We start from the raw sequence: 14,071 nt of genomic DNA on the forward strand, positions 1-14,071 counted from the left end.
TATATATATATATATTCAAAAACTCTACAGTTAAGATTTTATTTTTTTAAAATGACAACCATCATCTTTATTATTATTTCTTATTGTTTTAAAATTTGACTCAGAGAGAGACAGAGAAAGTGTAAGGGAAAATGAGAAGGCAAGCCACCAGGTCCAGGACTCAAGCTGCTGTTTACCATGTGGGAGTCCAGTGCCTTAACCATCATGCTACCTGCCAGCCCCAAGATTTGGTATTTTAAGATAAGTTTTACCATAAAAAAATCCAATGCACCCACCCTCATCTTTTGTGCTTCTCCTCTCACATAAATATCACTGGGAGTACCGCCACCTATACATCATCAGCATGGGCTTACATACATACTTGCATCAAAGAAGAATCTGAGGTAGCCCAAGTGGAAGCATTACCACCTCAGAAAAACAGACAAAGATATAACCATCTTCATGCTAAGCTTGAGTCAGCATGAGTGTTGTGGGAAATGAGGGCACTCTGGAGCAAACAGCCTCACAGGTCTGGATGTATTCTTACCTCTGGAATCCACAGGGCACAGCTGACATGAGCCCATTTATCCCCTGTCCTGGTGGTCTTCATGGCTCCACCAGTCTTTGGACATAACAGACACTGAGGATGAATGCCCATGACACAGGCACGACATAGCCAGCTGCCTTCTGGAACCTTAAGGATGCCATAGCAGGCCTAGAAGCATGAGGAAGAGAAGGGAGAATGGTCAGCAATGTCTCAACAGGGACAATGCTGTTCTGATACATACTCACAGAACATGCTCCACTTTTGGTAGAAGGGCAAATAAAACAATATAAGCTTATTTCCAGGATTTAGTCATTTTAAAACACTCAAAAAAGCAACTTCTAACATTGATCCTAAGATTAGCATGTCTGTCCATGAGAACTGACTCTAAGGATGATAGAGCAAGTCTAGAAAGAGATGCACCAAAAGGCTACCCCAACTGTTATTTGCATGTTAGGATTATAGATTTTGTTCTTTCCTATGTTTTCTAAAGCTTCTTCAATGATTATGTATTATAATTGATTGAACACTTACTGAACAACTATATACCATGTACTGTTGTGATCAAGAAAAGAAAGTGTTAGAAAATAAACAGAAGGGGACCAGCAGGTGGCGTGATGGTTAAGGCGCTGGACACTCCCACATGGCCAACCAGGGTTCGAGTCCTGAATCTGGTGGCTTGCTTTCTCACTTCCTCTCTCTCTCACTCTCACCCTCTCTCTCACTCTGGTCAAATTAAAAAATAAATGAGTGAATAAATAAAATAAAATAAATAATTAAAAAAAGAAAAGAAACAGAATGAAACTTCTCAGAAACAAAAGAGCTAAAATTTATAAAGAGCTTAATAGTGCCTGACAAATATAAAGCACTCAGCATATCATAACAATTATTTGCTTGGGGTTGAAAAAAAGAGATTTGTGAATGGATTTTGACTAGACTATCATACTAATCACAACAATACATAAAGTGTTCTGGAAAACTCCTTTGGGAATGAAGTTGTACAAATAAACAAATGAATTGCTGGGGGAAATGGGAGATTATTTTAGAAAACATTCTAGACTTCCTTTTCATTATTCCCAATTCCCCCCATCCTTATCTCCTCACTACTTCATTCTTACTATTAAGAGACTAAACCTGGGGGACATCTGGATTCCCATGTGGCCTGGCACATTATCCACCACTGAATAACTCAGCAAATTAAAAAAAAAAAATCTCTGCCTGCTCCAGAAAATTCAATCTCAGCTCAGATTTAAGTTCTAATAGTTATCATCATATTCACTTCTACCTTACATCCTTGGCACAACCTGCTCCTTTCCCAAACTCCCTCCTTCCATATCACCACCACCTTGCTTCTTATCTTCCAGATCTAAATTCCTGGACTCATATTACCCACTTCCCTTCATCCACTGTACTTAGAGCTTGGAGTCTTTCCCACAGGGTGACCTCAAGACTCTAACCTTCCTCTCCATTTCCACCATAACCTCTTTACCTAAGCTCTCATCACACAAAACCTGGATTGATTCTAAATTCCCTTTTTCTTCCTTCACACCTTCAACCCTTCCTCTATTTATTTCATTTTAGTTTAGCTAAAGAATGCATGTCCTTGGGAACCAGCAGTTAGCGTAATGGCTATGTCGCTGGACTCCCACGTAGTCGACCGCGGTTCGTGTCCCGGACCCAGTGGCTTAAAACTCACGCCGGGCTCTCCCGAGAGGAGAATGGAGGAGAGGGGATTGCGGCGTGACCATCCCCTCTGGGGGGTGATTTCTCGCTTTCTGTCTCTATGTCTCTCTGTCTGTCTGGCGAGCACACGCGCCCTACAGTGAAAATCTCTCAAAAAAAGAATGCATGTCCTTGCCAGAGAAAGAGGGAAAGTGAGAAATCACCCCCTAGGGGGGATGTCATGCTGCAATCCCTTCTCCTCTATTCTCCCTTTGGGATTCTGGGTATGCATGCACATATGCCTGGCATGTTTTTCAAGCCATTGGGTCCAGGGCTCAAATTGTGAAGTTGACCAAGTGGGATCCACCACCCTAAAGCCACCATGACACCTGCTGGCTACCCTTCCTCTATATGACTTCTAGATTTTTTAGATTAAGACAAAGATCATATGATTGCACAGCAGCAAACACTCCAGGGATTTCTTCTGTTCTCATATTCCCACATCTCACTTAGGGGTTGGCTACTGTCAGAGCCTATTTTGTAAGGCCAACAAGCTAAGAATGTTTTTCATGTTTTTAAAGGATTATGAAAAGAAGAAGGAACAGAGATTAGGTGGCCCACAAAGTTTGAAGTATTTATTTGGCCCTTCAAAGAAAAAGTTTGGAGCCCTGATCTGAAGCCTCCAGCCCCTCAAACCTCACTGTCTTCCCTCATTCTGTACCCTATCTGAATACAGGGTTTCTGACTTAAACAGGCCTCCTTATTTTCACCATAATCAGTCATTTAAATTCTCACATCCACGTGTCTGTCTAAGCATCTTCCCTGCTCTACACAGATAACTCCTCTTTGCACAGTTAGAACTTTTTCACCCTTACCAATCTGATCAAGTTTTAGAATACTCATCAGATCACTGTAGCACTTTGTGTCTGCCCCTCTGATTCCCATCCTCCACTCCACAGGATTCCCTTTATCAAGTATACAGCATCATGAATTCTTTTTTCTCTACTTTGTTGTTGTGTTTCATGTCCTCAGTGAGATTATAAGGTTAATGGGGGCACAGCTTTTATCATAAACTTACCTGGAATGCCTCCCATGCTAAGCTTGAGAGGTGGTTTGGTAAAATGAATTTAGTTTAAGCACTGAAGCTGGTCTCCAACTAGGCTGCTCTCATGACAGCAGAACATTATTTTACAAGGTATCTAACCTTCAAAGATATTCTTTCTCTGAGGCCCAGAATGTCTGCTCAGAAATGAAAGCAATCTTCCTTCCTAAAATAGAGCCTCTTTTAGACTGGCCGAAGAGAAGCCAGTGGTTGGTTCTGGGAATATCCTTTGTCTCCTGACCATTCCATAGGGCAGAAAATAATTTGTAGAGCCCTTTTGTAAACTTATTCTTGGTCATAAGATAATAGAAGCTGTATTTCATAGCAGTGCTTTTTGACTTTCTGTAGATCACTAAATCAAGAGGCTTGTGGACTCTTGAAAAATTGCACATACACACTGCAATGCCTTCTACATATAATACCAGAGGGTTAATAAACTTGGTGTCAAGGTGTCTTCAAAAAGCTCATGGAGAATGTGTACTAAGAAAAATTCTATGCATGGATTTAAAAAATTTGGTAACAAAGTTAACTTATTATTTTAATTCCATTTTTTCATGAACTTTTTGAAGTCCTCTTATATATATGATGATATAAAAACCATAAGAGCGTGCACCTTCAGGCAAATTAACTCAAGTCTTTTTCTTTTATTTTTTGGCTAGATTAAAAACATATGTCACAGGAGATGTATATTTGCTGGAGAGATAGAGAGAGAGAAAGAGAGAGAGAGAGAGAGAGAGAGAGAGAGAGAGAGAGAGAGAGAGAAAGTGAGAAAGCAACCCTTAGTGGGTGATGGCCATGCTGCAATCCTTTCTTCTCCATTCTCCTCTCAGGATTTTTGACTTGCATGCACATGTGGCTGGCATGTTTTTTTCAAGCTGCTGGGTCTGGGACTCAAACTGCGCAGTTGGCCATGCAGGATGCTGCCACCTTATCCATCATACCACCAGCTATTTTTTTTTTTTTATGCCAGAGAATGTGTGAATGCCAGAGAGCGAGAGCGAGAATGTAGGCGAATGAAAGCACCTTCTCAATGTGGCAATGGGGCTAGGTCATGCCATAATCACCTTTCCTCTATCCCAGTGAGCATTCGATATTTGGGCTAAGAAGTAGGAAATGGTGGGCCAGCCAGGTGGCATGACAGTTAAGGTGGCTGGATTCCCACATAGCCTACTCTGCAGTTCAAGTCCCAGTCTGGAAGGCTTCAGAAACATGCTGGGCATGTGTGCATGCATGCACAAAATCCCAAGAAGAGAATGGAGGAGAAAGGATTGCAGTATGGTCATTCCCCCTGGGGGAGATGCTTTTTCACTTTTCTTCTCTCTTTCTGTCCCCATTTCTCTCCCATGAGTGCGCATGCCCTATATATAGCAATTTTTAAAAAAACAGTACAAAATGGATACACATAAAAGGACTTGGAATGGTCGTCTATATTTTTTTAAAGAAAAAATTTAAAGTTCATGGTTAAAAATATAGTCTACTGATGTACGCTTCTTTTTAAAGTACTGATCATTAGTTTATTTTCACCATGGAGGAACAAAGATGGGACATGATATGGTGGCAGAAGAAAAATCATGTTTAATAAATCCAGATAGCGACACATCTCCCTTTTGTTACGGAATAAACCACAAGTTCCAAATCATTTTAAGTCATGTTTCAATCAACAGAGGGAGCTCTAACCTAAATACTGCTTTAGAATCCAAGTGAATATACTCACTTTGGAATAATGTTTTTTTTTTTTTTAATTTGCCAGAGGGTGTGTGCATTTGCCAGAGACAGGCTGAGAGACACACAGAGAAAGACAGAAAGCAGCCCCCTCAATGGGGCACAGTCATGTTGCAATTCCTTCTCCTGCCTGTCGAGATTTTGGGTACACATGTACATGTGTCTGGGATGTTTTTCAAGTCACTGGGTCTGGAATTTGAACCACATAGTTGGCCATGTGGGATCTGGCTCCCTTAAACACCAGGCCATGAGGATGGCTCTGGGCCTGTCCCTGGAATAATCTTTTATATGAAACTTTATATAGTACCATTATCACAACTTTAATACATACTAGTTCATATTCTGGAAGGCCTGGTCAGTTACCATTATCCGATGTGAAGAAGGGGCATCACTTACAGTCATTATTGGATATGTTTTCAAAACAAAACACCCTTAGGGAGAATTACTAGAAACACTTAATTTTGTTAGTCAAACAATATGAATATTTTGTCTCAACCATAAAGGACAAATATAAAGACTAAAAATGGCCACATATTGGGTAAGTTCTGGTATTGTTCCCAAATCAATTCTGGTGCAAAATTTCAGGAAAACCATGTCGTTTTCAGAGCATCATAAGTTTGGAATTGCAGAGAAGGCACTGCAGACCTGTATTATCAGATACTTAAGTTTACACTTAAATGGTAAAGATTTTCTACTCTCACTAAAAGTATGACATAAATGCCAATAATCAGTAAGGTGAAGGTAAGTTTTCAAAATTTTACTATTTTAAAGGACACAGGTAAATGAAGAAAAAGACTCAATTAATCACAGAGTAATTCTGATTATCTTCTACTGGGTCATCAGATAAGTCATGACACATTTTTTCATAGAGAAACAGAAAAATACATCATGACTTTTCTGATGACCCAATACATACAGAGGGTTAGGTTAGATGGTTCAGGGAATTAAAACTGTTATAAGCCCTGGTCTCTCTCTCTCTCTCTCTCTTCCATCATCTATTTCTAGTCATTTTGTAGCCAGAATGATCTTTTTAAAATACAAATCATAACATTTAGAGTTGACAGGACAAAATATTGTAGAAGTTCCTGGACTGGCTCTGTGTTGTATGGTAATGTGCTGCTCAAGAGAAGCTGGATCCCACATGGTAATTTTGGTTTGAATCGCTGTCCCGGTTAGCCTGAAATACGCTGAACACATGAGTGAGGGCCCAGGATCTGACATGTTGGAGGACTGGAGGAAAGGGATCAAAATGTGGCCAAACCCTGTGGAGGGTGTGCCTCCCTCTCTCTTTCTCTCATGTGTGTATGTACATGATGTAGCATAAGTAAAGAAACATATCTATAAAAATTTTCTTTAGTTTGTCAGAAGGTCCTTTCCTGGAATCCCTTGTAGCCCTCTCTACCCTCACTCTCCATGCCTTCCCTACTCTGCTTCCTTGCCTCTACAGTTCTAAAGCATTCAGATTTGCCTCTGACATACTTTGCCCACTCTCGCCATCCCATCTGAACTTGTTTCTTCTTTGCCTGAACACATCTTGCTGGTTTCTTGACATTTCCTTTTGCTTGGATGCTGTTCCTGGAAGTTGTCTCTGACCCTATTCCTCCCATGTGTTTCTACAGTGGCATGGACTTATATCTACAAGAACACTTAGCATACTATGTCAAGTTGGCAGTGTCTTTGTATAGTCGCTACACCAGACTGTGATCTCCCTGGGGGCAGAGACCATTTCTACTTCTTCAGCACTGACTGTGTCCTCAGTATGCAGCACAGTCCTGGCCCATGGATGATGCTGTATACCTGTTTACTAGATAAATTAAGAAAATGAAACATACGACAAGTTCAGAAGAATAAAAAAATCACTTAGAGTAAGGGTAAGGGAGTTCAAGAAAGGATCTGAACAAGAGCTTGGAAGGTATGTAGATTTTTTTTTGGGGGGGGAGAGGTTTTTGCTATAGGACATGTGCACTTGCCAGAAAGACAGAGACAGAGAGACAGAAAGTGAGAAATCACCCCACCCCCAGGGGGCATGGCCACACTGCAATCACTTCTCCTTCATTTTCCTCTCAGGATCTTGGGCATGCACACATAAGCGCCCAATGTGAGTTTAAACCACCAGATCTGGGACTCGAACCGTGGTCGATCACATGGGAATCCAGTGACATAGCCATTACGTCAACTGCTGGTCCCAGTATGTAGATTTTTTGACAGAGGTGGGAGAAAGCATTGTAAAATTGGGGTGTGGCTGAACCACGGAGGCAGGACAATGTCAGAAACATTTACCACTGCATCTTGAGTAATCTTAATTTGCTGGAGCATAGAACATTTAAGGGGAAAAGAAAACAGCTGAAAAGAGGGTTGATACCATCATTATTAATTACAAAAGCCATATGGTAAAAAAATGATAAATAACTAGCTTAGGTAAAGTCACTTTACCTCTCCTGGTACTGTGTGATCTTTAAAAGTGATGTAGGGTCAGTCTAGTGGCCTAGTGGTTAAGGGAGCTGGTGCCCACGTGGCTATCTGCAGTTTGAATCCCAACCCTGGCCGCTTGAAAAACATGCTCTGTGTGTGAGTATACACACCTCAAATCCCAAAAAGATGGGGAAGCAGAGGAAAGGGAATTGTGGTGTGACCACGCCCCATTGAGGGGTGCTTTCTCTCTATCACTCCACCTTTTCATAGTGAGCACATGCACCCATTGGCAATTAAAAAAAAGAGTAGGGTAGACCTAGCTTCCTGTAAGTGGTATATGTGGTGGATAAGAGAGAGGTCAGAAGTTCCAAGGTAAGGAATCCAGACTTTCATCTGTAGGAAATGTAAACTCATCAAGGTTACTGACCATTGGTGTAACCTGATGCTACCACAGAGATTTGAAGACAAAGGAGAGACTCCTATGCAGGTAGTAAGGAGATCCCCCAGGGAGATTGAACAAGGCAATCCCAATGGTCTGGGAATGAAGTGTCACAAGAAAGACCTGGCTTCAACCTCATTGGGTAAAGTTGTAGGTAAGTCATCTAAAGTATCATAAGAAATATTGTTTCTAGAAATAATACTAAAGAATGGCCAGGCCAAATATTTATTTTCACCTTTAAATAAAATCTGCTACCCAGATATGGGTGCTAGAGATGATCACTGAGCTTTAAAAAGGCTGACCGTGGGGAGGTGGCGGTCTCCACTCTCACTAACCTGATGCACACAGATGTTACACTTATCACAGAATACCATATCATTCCCTTCTTCACTGTCTGGAGACCGGCACACATCACAGATCACATCTTCATCATACTCTATGCCTAGCCCTTCCTCTGTCTTAATAGCATGGTTCATATTTTCATGGCAATGACGTTCCAGGACTTCTACTGTCTTTTCCATAAGAGTCTCATCAACTGGCTCACAACCTGCACAGAAATACAAACAATCAATGAACCCATCAGTCAGCTGTCATTTCCAAATCACCTACTTTGAGCCCAGTATAGGAGTAGGTGGGATTCTAAAGGATAAAACCATTTCTTCTGTGCTTGAAAACAACCAGATTTCAAAAAATTGTTTATTAGAGCTATTCTAACATTTACCTATAATCATATATTAGTGTCTGACACATGAAAGGAAAAATACATTTTACCATATTCCTTATAAGGTATGTTACTAACCCTTTCAATTTTCTGTCTAAATCTTAGCCAGTGTCTTCCTAAATTTCTCTCCATTTTCTCTTATTCTCACTGTGGTGGCTTTGTAATTTTGAACAGCTAAATTTGTAACAGAATAGAATAAAATTATATAACTATATGGACATAAATAATAAGACATTCTTAGCAAATTAGCTTCAATGAGCACACCTAATGGTTATACAAGGAAATATTCATACAAAATGTATTAAGTCATAAAATTTTAAGTACTATGTTTACATGATTATACATATGAAATATTTTGTTTTTCCAATAATCCAATAATATTTTCAGTGGCAAACTATAATATATTATATTTAAACTTATTAACATTCTCAAAGATCTACCTGTAATTATGAAATTACCTTTTGTTCTTCTTGATTTCTTTTTCCTTCTATACTTTTATCTGGTCTTAGCCTTCCACACTTAACCTGACTAAAAAATTCATAAGGTAGGTGTTGATAACCAATTTTTTTTCTCTAGGAGATCCAATGATTTTGTGAGAGCACATATACATTTATTTTAAAAACTTGTAAATTCATGAATAATTCTTAAAATGGTCTCCCCAAAATTAACCCAAGTATTCTATTTCATTTGCAATATAAGATATCCTAAGGAATTTTGTAATCCTGCATAAACTAATTTTTTAAAGTTGTGGCTACTTATGAAACCCAAAAGTACTCAGGCCTTTTGTTTCATTTTTTCCCCTGCAAAGAAAAATTACACATATTTATTTATTTTTTGGAGTAAAGGAGTATAGTATCTTGTTATGAGAAAACTTGAATTCAAATTTCAAGTTCACCTCATATTAGCTATGTAAACCTTGACAAGTTATTTATACCCTTTAGGGCTTATTCTTATCTTTAAAATAAGGACAGTAATACCAAAGTCACTGATTATGCTGTGAGGCTAAGATGAAGTAATGTCTGTACATTGCTTAGTATGGTAATTAGCCTATATAAAGCATTCAATCTTAAAATTCCTTACTTTGAATTAAAAAAGTATTCAATTTAATGTAATTTTAAAAAAGTTTAAGATCCTAGAAGCTGCTCTACAATATCATTCACATAAAAGAAAACTTTTAAAACTCAAACCTAAATACAATGTAGTATCCTAGATAGAATTCTGGAACAGAAAAAGGTCACCAGTGGAAAAATCCGTAGACTCTCAAAAAAGTTTGGGTTTTATTTTAATTAATAGTAATGTATCTGTGTTGGTTTCTTAGTTTTGACAAATATACCACAGTAAAATAAGATATTTACATTGGGGCAATTAATACTGTGAGGTATACATAGGAACTTTTGTATTATGTAGTAAAAGTGCAACTTTTCTGTAAATCAAACTATTCCAAATAAAGTTTATTAAAAAAACTCATCCAAAGGGATCTCGTTACAAGGTGGTTTCATACCAAAGTCAGCATTGCAATGATTGTAATGTTTATGGATACTATGTGCTTCATAAACCCAACTGCATATTGAGCCATCAATCCACTTGATTATGCCCTCATTCTCTGATTTTCCTTCTCTGTCAGTCTTTTAATGCTTTCTCTTTATGGTCCCCAGGATAAACTAAGTATCCCATTTTTCTCTTACAGGGGAAAACAAGAGACATTAAACAAAAAGTTTTAAAAAACTAAGAATAAGGATTGGTTTACTGGTAGAATAACTACCATTCCATGCCAAACTAGATTTAATACAATTTAATTTTTTATTTATATATATTCACATACTAGCCTCAAAAGAAAAAAAAAAAGGCAGCAAGGGAAGAAAAGGTAAACCACTGACCCTCGTTCTGACAATGAAAAAATGTGATTCAAACAAAAATGAAATCAAATGTATCCTTTACTATATCTCCTATGGAGATTTCAAAACCACCCATAGTTTCACAGGAAAACTTGGACCTAAATACTCAGTAGACTGAAAACATGTGGGTATAATATGTGTGTAAGTATAAAGTGACTTTTCTTTAGTCTAGTGTTACTCAGCATTACTGGTATGGTACTGTATGGCACATACTTAATTTGAAGTTATTATGTTTATTGCCAATTTTTTTTTTGCTTGTTTGTGTTTTGTTTTATTTTAGTTTTTGAATACTGTATGACAACTCTGGAATTCACAGAGATAGCTAAGAATTACTATGGGGATGTTTGTTCTAGGCTTGACATTCTTTTTCCAGGCAGCAAAATTAGAAAGTTTTGTATTATGGAGTTTTAGTCTCAGCAACCTGTCACTTGCAGTGGTACTGCCCAGGGATGAAATTAGAGCTTTTCTCCAGCCTCATGGCAGAGGTGCCTCTACCTGCTCACCGATCAGAGTTCTTTTCAGTGCTGAGGCCAGGAACTGGCCTCAGAATTCTTCTTAACCAAAAGTCCAATCAACCATAACCACTCTCATACTCAGATTTGGGAAACAACCTCATGAAACCTATATGCTATCACTGATATGTGCTATTCAGCATGAACAAGAAAAGATCAGATTTAAATATCATCACTCTATTTCAATGTATTTGTGCATTTGAAGAAATACATCTTTAAGGTAAGATCAGAGAGAAAAAGAAATAAAAAGCCCAGAAAAGAAAGGGAACAATGAGATAAAAGCAAGTTCAGGGTACTGATAACTTAAAAGAAAAAAAAAAATCACAACCCAAGTCGAAGCACAACTTACTTGTGAGAAAACTTACCCATTTGTGTAAGGTCTTCATTGAGTTCCTGGAGCCAGAAGATGTCCATGTCATCCAGGTCATAGCGGCATACAGATGCTGCCAGATGCGAGATGTTGATAGAGCCAGGTTCTGTGGCCTCTGGTGTAGAACAGCGGATATATTTCCGAGGTTGAATAAACAAAACATCTTTTTCCTTTTCAGCTATAATCCTTGAAAAGCAAGAGAAAACCACTGATAGCACTCAACAAATGACACATGCTATGCATTGAATGGGTGGGCCCAACAGTACTCAGGTCATAGTAGACAGTAGAGGTGGATGCTCTCTCTCTCTCTTTTTAAATTTGCTGTAGAGCAGTAGAGCATGTGCACTTACTAGGAGAGGAACACAGTAGGAGAGTGAGAAGAATTCCCCTGGGGGGATGACTACGTGGCAATTCCTTCTCCTCCACTCTCTTCTTGGGATTTTGGGCATGCACACACATGATCTAGCACGTTTTTCAAGCAGCTTTTTCCAGGACTTGAACCATGCAGGTGGCTATGTGAGATCCAGCCACCACCTTAACCACTATGCCACCTTGCTGGCCTGGCAGATTCCTTTTTAAAAAGAAAATGCTTCTACAAATTCAGTTTTGTCATCTGCTGTGAACTTATTGATTACTAACAATATAATTCATTCAATCTCATTGATCCTAAGTCTCTACTAACCTTCATTTTTAAAAAAAGTTAACTTCAGTTATTGCTCCAGGGTGCCTGTGCTCGACGGCGGGGGGAAAGAGATCATCCCCCTCCAGGAGGATGGTCATACTACAATCCCTTCTTCTCCATTCTCTTTCTGGGATTTAGGGCCCATACACACATATGCCTAGCATGATTCTCAAGCTACCAGGTCTGGGACTCGAATTGCACAGTTGGCCATGTAAGATCTAGCACCTCAGCCTCTATGCTACCTGCTGGCTCCACCATTCATTCTAATAAGATGTTGCATGTTCTTGGTGTGATAGCCATCCAATTTATTTAGAAGAGGAAATCTGGGAGGGGGTAATATTTATGCAAAGACAAAGCCAGATTCTACACAAAAGATAAATTTCAACTAAGTTCATGGTTTTCTGCCATGGAGAGAAGACTAGATGGTGGTAAAGAATATAGGCATTAAAGTCTCACAGACCTGAGTTTTTTTTTTTTTTTTTTCTTGGTGTGATAGCCATCCAATTTATTTAGAAGAGGAAATCTGGGAGGGGGTAATATTTATGCAAAGACAAAGCCAGATTCTACACAAAAGATAAATTTCAACTAAGTTCATGGTTTTCTGCCATGGAGAGAAGACTAGATGGTGGTAAAGAATATAGGCATTAAAGTCTCACAGACCTGAGTTTTTTTTTTTTTTTTTTGCTACTCACTTGCATGGTATAGGGTTTAGTTTTCTTTGCTAAAAAGTAAGGATAACAATAATAAATTATAATAAAAATAATATGCAACTTGTAAGATTATGATGTTTTTATGAAATAAAATAGATATGTGTTTAGTGTAAGGTATAGTAAAAATAGGTGTTCAAAAACATCATTGTTATTGTAATAGTTCTTATTTTCATTATTTATGTAGATGAATTAAAGCCAAGAGGTCACAGAGTTATACAAACTGAGGTACCTCCCAACCATAAACAACAGTAACCACAAGTCTGAGCCAGAGTAACATAATAGGATGAAAGATTCCTATACTTGCATGAACTTCTTCAGCAAACCTGAGCAAACACATACTTCTCCCTTTTACCTGTTCTCACACTCAAGAGCTGAAGGAAAGAAAATCAAGCAAGTGAGGATATAGAAGTTTTCCCTGCCAAAAGCTTATTTTATAATCAATGTTTTAAGCACTACTTGAAAGCAACAGAAAACACAACCAAGAAGAAATCTTATTATTCCCTGGCAATTTAGAGAACAAGGTAGGCCATCTGAAAGAAGAGAGAAAGAAATAAACATATTTTTGCCATCATAATCTAATGAAAATCATTCTTCTGGAAGACTTTGAAAGCTAGTTTCTTTAGAATCATCATATATGTATAAAGATTCATAAATGAATATTTCTTCAGATTCTAATGAAGACATGTAAATATATATATGTATATATGTATGTATAGTTCATCCTATAAATGTAGAGAGCAAATATTTCTTCCTATGTATTCTTCTAAAAGCCTATGATTCCAAATAATGTATTTTGAATAAAGTTAATAACTAGACCAGAGTGGCTGGAACATGATTACCTCTGGTCTATGTAGATACATCTGAACCACTGAGAAAGCAATAAAGAGAAAATTGCCACTACTCTAACCTGACCTATGGTCTCATCCAGTGTCTTATGTATAGTGCCTCTTCAGCTCATCCAGTGTCTTATGTATAGTGCCTCTACAGCTGATCTAAATATTTGGCAGGGAGATTAGAATTCATAAACAGTATAGAAACTACACAAATAAGTACCACAACATCATAGATTTCTTTTAAACGCTTGAAATGTCTTTAAAAACTAACTACTAGTAGTAGCTCCTTATATTATCTCTAGGAGTAGTTTCCTAAGGTGCTCCTTGTTAATTTTACCACTCTGAAATGACCACTTCTCTTCAAACCTGTAGGAGTCAATCTGTGAAACAAAGGATGATTATAACCTCTGCGACATAGGATTTTTTTTTTTTGAGAGGTTTTCGCTATAGGGCGCGTGCGCTCGCCAGACAGAGAGAGACATAGAGAC

General features: G+C 38.3%; 1 protein-coding gene across 1 annotated transcript in view; it reads right to left on the reverse strand.

Moving 5' to 3' along the window:
• The window catches only part of JADE3 (jade family PHD finger 3), a 109,204-nt gene that overhangs the window by 26,334 nt on the left and 68,799 nt on the right, over positions 1–14,071 (reverse strand). Inside the window, 3 exon segments of the mRNA XM_014592726.2 lie at positions 527–694; positions 8,196–8,407; positions 11,354–11,544. Coding sequence (XP_014448212.1) covers positions 527–694; positions 8,196–8,407; positions 11,354–11,544 — 571 coding nt within the window.

This window comes from Tupaia chinensis, unplaced genomic scaffold (genome assembly GCF_000334495.1).
Source record: "Tupaia chinensis unplaced genomic scaffold, TupChi_1.0 Scaffold138400_2, whole genome shotgun sequence".
Classification (NCBI taxonomy): domain Eukaryota; kingdom Metazoa; phylum Chordata; class Mammalia; order Scandentia; family Tupaiidae; genus Tupaia; species Tupaia belangeri.